Source organism: Gavialis gangeticus, unplaced genomic scaffold (assembly GCF_001723915.1).
Source record: "Gavialis gangeticus isolate Ggan-Ray unplaced genomic scaffold, GavGan_comp1, whole genome shotgun sequence".
NCBI classification, from domain to species: domain Eukaryota; kingdom Metazoa; phylum Chordata; order Crocodylia; family Gavialidae; genus Gavialis; species Gavialis gangeticus.
Window position 1 is genome coordinate 20922757 of NW_017729033.1, and position 5880 is coordinate 20928636.

At 44.9% G+C, this 5880-nt stretch overlaps 1 protein-coding gene across 3 annotated transcripts in view; it reads left to right on the forward strand.

Moving 5' to 3' along the window:
* FAM193A (family with sequence similarity 193 member A) overlaps positions 1 to 5880 on the forward strand; it is a 155060-nt gene that overhangs the window by 69427 nt on the left and 79753 nt on the right. For all 3 annotated transcript variants that reach the window (XM_019526283.1, XM_019526284.1, XM_019526285.1), the window contains exon 8: positions 2471 to 2548. In XM_019526283.1, coding sequence (XP_019381828.1) covers positions 2471 to 2548 — 78 coding nt within the window. The remainder of the gene's footprint in view (positions 1 to 2470; positions 2549 to 5880) is intronic.

Below are 5880 nucleotides of genomic sequence, written 5' to 3' on the forward strand. Positions count from 1 at the left end.
ACTGTAGGTAACAAGATGCTGCGGTAAGGACTTCAGCATAAGTTGTTCAAGCCTGCAAGGGACTCTGGGTAAGTACTTGCTTTATGCGTCAACACTCTACACAGCTGTATCTTTATTGCTGTTGATGCTAGACTGAAACTGGAGTGATGTCACAGAGTCCCCACCAAGCAGGTGTTTGCTCAGGACTGCCACAGCCTTGTCTGATCTCTGAGACTGTCCCCCGAAGCCAGCTCAGGCATGGTGTCCAGCATACATTGAGACCCTGGCCTTTCAGATTCTTACTCTCCTTGTTTCTCCATGACCCTTACTCTAGCATATGGTTCCTCACCAATAAAGGTGTTTACTGGGTGAAGGTCAACTAGCCAGTGGTTCTCTGCCCTGGCTTGAAAGAGTTAAACAGTTCTTCTGACCCCAGTCTAGTCCACACAGCCTAAAGCGCCCCTGAAAGATAGCTCCACTGTTCTCTTTCTAGTCAGCCCAGCTTCTGAGCCCCAAACTGCTCTGCTGGTCTCTCTCCTCTCCCTGCCACCCCAAGAATTGGATTCTATACCTGGAAAAGTCCTAAATTCTAATTATTGGGGGCATTGTCCTAAATTCATCCCTGTCCCACTGCTATGCTGGGGGGTTAAGGGCTGGATCCTTGGCCCTTGTCTCATGCTTGTGCCTGCCCTTGCACTCTGCCTTCCCCCACCCTTTTACCTTCTGCTGCAGCTCTGCTCCTTTGGAGCACTCAGCAGCAGCATGCCTCTAGCCTGGCAAGAGAGCAGCAATAGTAGATCCTGCAGGCAGTGTCAGGGCTGGAGCTGGAGCAGAAGGTAAGGGGGAAAGGTGGGAGAGGAGGTGGAAAAGGTTGCATGGTGGAGCCAGGGGTTGGGGAAGGCAGGCACAGGCATGGGGGTGGGGTGGGGGTGGCAGGCTTCAGGTTTCCCTCATTTTCTACCATGCTCCTATTAGTTGTGCCCCTTCCTCCCGCCCCCCCCACAAAGCTGTTCCAGCCTGGGGCAGGTGGCAACTCAGCTTTGGCTTTAGCCTGTGGCCTGGGTCCAAGCTAGAACTGAGCCACCACCTGTCCTTGGTCATGTTGATTGGGGGTGGCTAATCTTGGATTTGAGTAAATTATGGTAATTAAAGTGCTCAGGTGTAGAGGAGAAGAGTTCATAGACATTAGGGCTGGAAGGGACCTTGTAAGATCATCGGGTCCAACCCCCTGGCCAAGAGGCAGGAAGTCAGCTAGGTTCAAAGGATACCAGCAAGATAAACATCCAAATGTTTCTTGGAAGTGTCCAGCGTAGGTGCTTGCACCACCTTTGAGGGGGAGTCTGTTCAGGCCTCAGGGGCTCAGACAGTAAAGAAGTTTTTCCTTATGTCCATCCTAAAATGGTCTTGCAGGAGTTTGTGACCATTGGACCCTGTCATCCCCAGTTTGAATTGGTATTTCTTAAATTGGTTAACACTATATTTGTTTACTGTAAGTGGTAACATTTTAAAATCCTATGAAAGTTTTAGTTTTTTTGCAAGTGATCTTAAAAATTAAGTTTTAACTAGTGTAAGCCAGTGAGTCTTAGGGAACACATCTTTGTGAAACAATTATGTTCTGAGTGCTTTTGAATTTCTGCTACTTAATGTAATAATGAATGACATAATATGTCAAGGGAAACCTGGAATATGTGTTCTCCCTTTTCAGTGAGTCAGTTCTTCCAAATTGGAAGACTAATAGGAAAAAAAAAAAATAATTCTGGGACTTCACTGTGTTAAAATCGACTGACATTTTTGTCTTCTCTCAAAGTGAGGGTATGTGATAAATCTGAAGCGTGCTGCTTTTGGACAAATGCAACTTGCTCATAATGGTACTTTTCTAGCAATGTTGCCTCAAGGCATGGTATAATTTAATAGGAGCCATTTTTGAGAACTGGATAAACTGTAGATAAAGAATACATTTGAGAAAAATAGTGAACCTTAAATGCTGGTGATCTAGATCATTAACTGCAGGTGATGAATTCAAGAAATCCCAACTTCAAAATCGGATGTAATCTTCTCTTAATATGTGAATCAGTAAATAAAATGTTATCGGATATTAGATGTCAGACATTTTGCTTGTTGTCAAAGTGTTTTGTGAACTATGAAATAGAGCAGAATGCCAATGTAAAGACAGAAAAAACAAACAAACCAGAATTGTAAAATGGTGTGTGGGTGGGCAGGTGGTTCTGTGTGTAACAGCTGAATTTTTCAATGTGTTCATGTTTATTTGTTAGTTAGCCAGTTCTTAAGGAGGTAACAAGAGCACTTGAAAAATAAACTTCATCTCTAATATTGAATAACCTACTTGACTCTCTTTTTCATTGGATAAGGTACTTGTAAATATTCTGAAATAAGTGTAGGTGTAATAGATGCAATAAAACTTGGTGGTAACTTACTACAATGTAGTAGTACCATGTTTAGACTAACAGGCTGTCTTGAAATCCTGTTCTAGATGGCAATGAAAACAAAACAGCGCATGTTAAAAGAAGACTGGGAGTTTTTTAAACAGAGGCGTTTTATAGAGGAGCAGGTAAGATTCTGGTTTTTAACTATTTTAATTTTATACTAAGTAATTTGAATATTTCTAGTATGTTGTGACACAATCACTTGGCAGTAATTGTGTACATTAATCATATGCAGTCTAATTTTACCACCAGGTGGGGAGGGGACTTCTTTACACCTTTTGTAGGAGCTGTGCCCTTTTGCAGAAAGAATGTAAGATTCATGGAAACGGGAAGGACTGTTTGCAGGAGGGTGCATGACTCTAACCCAAGGGTTAGCAACTATGGCCCACAGGCCAGTTCCAGCCCATGAAGATTTTTTTTTTACTGAGCCTGCAAAGCTCCAGGACAAAATAAACTAGAAGGAGTGCTTTGGGATGCTTGGAGGAGCTACAGCCATAGCAATGCAGTCTGTGCTGAGCTGGGCAAGGCCATGCTGGTGCCTCTATCTCAGTGCTGGCTGCTGCCCAGCACAAGGGGCTTCAGAAAGTGTGAAGAGCTGCAATGGCAGTAGCAGCAGGGCCTGGGACAGAAATGCTAGCAGATCCCTGATGAGCCCAGTGAATGGTACAGAATGGCTTAAGGATGCACACTGTTGCTGCGGCTCGGCCTGCATGGTCTGTTCTGCACTTTGCACCAAGCTGGTCAGTGACATGTTGCTGGCCCTGTCCCATTCCTTGCTGCTACAGCAGGTAACCAGCAGAGCGTGCTTTGGGATATATGATGGAGCTGGGCAGTCCATTTTGCATGGTGTGCTGGGAAGCAGCTACAGCATTTGGGACAAGGACAGAGGCACCAACATGTCTCTGATCAGCCTAGCGCGTGGTGCAGAAGAAACCACATGGCTGCAGCTGTGGCAGCAGTTATGGCTCCTCCACATGTCCCAAAGCACACTGCACTGGGCAGCGGCAGTAGGGATAGATACCAACATGTCCATGAGTAGCCTGGCACAGACCACATGGCCATGGCTACAGCCCTGGCTGTTGCTGCAGCAGTTGTACTTTGGGATGCTTCTTGCAGTCTGCCAGTCCTGGAACTTGGTGTACCATATGTTTGTGAGCAGCTGCAGCAGGGATTGCGACAGGGGTTCCAGCATGTCAGCTACCAGACACAGGCTCCCCAAGCAGCCAGGTAACGAGCTGCTTGGTGCTGCACTTGCTCAGTTGTAGTGGATGGGTGTGCTTTGTGGGTAGGAACCTTCTGCTCTGATGCATGCTGCAGACTGGCAGGGGCTTGCTTGCAACCCAATGGCTAGGGACAGAAATTACATGCAAACTGGTATAAATGATCAGAAACTTGTTCAAATCTGTAACACAACAGAAATTCAGTGCACGTAAACAGCTTTCAAAATGGCTGAAACTGATCTAAGATAAACCAGGTTGGATGTAGTTATCAGACTTAACTGATTTAGGTTAAATGGGTGCATTGAACTTCTGTCTTAGATCCCTCCCAGATTCAAGTTAAGTTGCAGCCCCCCAGCATCCCAGGATGCTTTGCACCTCCTCTGCAAACCTTCAAAGACTGAATCAATTCAGCCTCAAGCTTTTTTGACTGTCTGTACTTAGTCCTTGTGTCTTTCCCACAACAAAGAAATTGCAAAGAGCTGTGGTGAGTTTCTGAAATTTACTCAAAGGAGTGCCACTGATTAATTCAGCATGCATGTCAGCCAGGCAGTCCAGTAATCTTTGTATACATGCTCTCCTGAAGGAGCCACCAACTGCCATGTTGTTGAAGAAAAGACAAACCTGATGGTGAATGTGTTCAATGAGCATTGGACATAATTACATTTTTGTGCAGTGCAACGACAAAACAGTATGCTCTATTTGTCAAGACCCTGTTTCAAGGTTTAAGGAATACAATATTAGGCACCGCCTTGATACACATCATAAAGAAAAGGTATGACTGCTTGGTAGGGCAACTTAAGAGTTACAAACTAGAAGGTCAGAGAAACAGTTTGTGTAGTCAGCAGAATATTTTTGGAAGACACATTGAACAAAACTTAGCAGTTGCTCAAGTTATTGTATGGCTATGTTGTTTGCTGATGGTGGGAGACTCTTTACAGATAGTGAATTCACAAAGGAGTGTGTAATGAAAATGATTTGAGGAGTTAGGTTCTGAGAAAGAAAGAAAAAAGAACTTGAAACATGAGACGAGCCTTTGTGCTCATACTACGAGCAGGCGAGTTGAAGAGATTGGGATGGATTTGCTTTGCACACTGAAAGAAAAAGCCAAAATGTTCCAGCACTTGTCATTAGCACTTGATGAGAATAAAGATTTTAGATACAACTCAACTGCTCATATTTGTGTGAGGAATAGACTCACTGTTTGAGGCTACTGTGGAGCTTGGTGCACTTCAGGGTTTTTGAAGGGTACAGTCAGAGGAGACGTATTTCTCATGGTGTGCAAAATAACATGCATCTGTTGAGGTGGGAGAAACTGAAAAACTTAACGAATGACATGCAGAACATGACAGGATGCAAGGTTGGTGTCACAGGATACATCAACAACAGAATGCAAAAACTGAATAATCCTCCTGTACAGCTTCATTACATTCACGAATGAAACAGTAGAACCAGAAGCCAGTATGCTTGGGGGAGAGCCACTCAATGACAATGTAGATTGAGGTAGTCAGTGGGTAAGGGGGGTGGGGTAGGGCAGAGTAAATATAGCTGGTAAATAGTAGAGAGGTTAACTAGGGAGTCAGACGTTAGGCAAGTTGTAATGTCTCATAAATCCAACATCTATATTAGTCCATGATTTTTTGTATCCAGTAGGTTGATGAACTGAAGCTTGTAGGCTCATCTGTGAAAGGTGTTTTATAAATTCCGTTTTGAGGATTAGAACCGAGAGACTGGAGAGGCAGTGGTTTTCTTGTGAGAAATGTGCCCCCACAGGTAATTGGGTATTCTTAACTTTGATAGATTGTTGGTGTGCGTTCAATCAGGCAAGAATACCCAGTTATTCTGACCTGAAGGGACTGCGTGTATTCAAGTCAGCCGGTCCAGACTATCTCCACCCTAGAGTACTAAAGGAATTGGCTGAGGTCGTTGCAGGACCCCTGGCACAGCTTTACGAGCGCTCGTGGTGCTCTGGAGTGGTGCCAGAGGACTGGAAGAGGGCCAGCGTGGTTCCCATCTTCAGAAAGGGGAAGAAGGAGGACCCGGGAAACTATGGGCCAGTTAGTCTTACCTCGATCCTGGGCAAGCTTTTTGAGACAGTTATTCTGGCACATATCCACGAGGGGCCAGGAGGGGAGGTCATGCTTAGGGGCAACCAACTTCGGTTCATTAGTGGCAGGTCCTGTCAGACCAACTTCATGGCCTTCTACGACCAGATCACCAAATTATTAGATGCAGGGGTA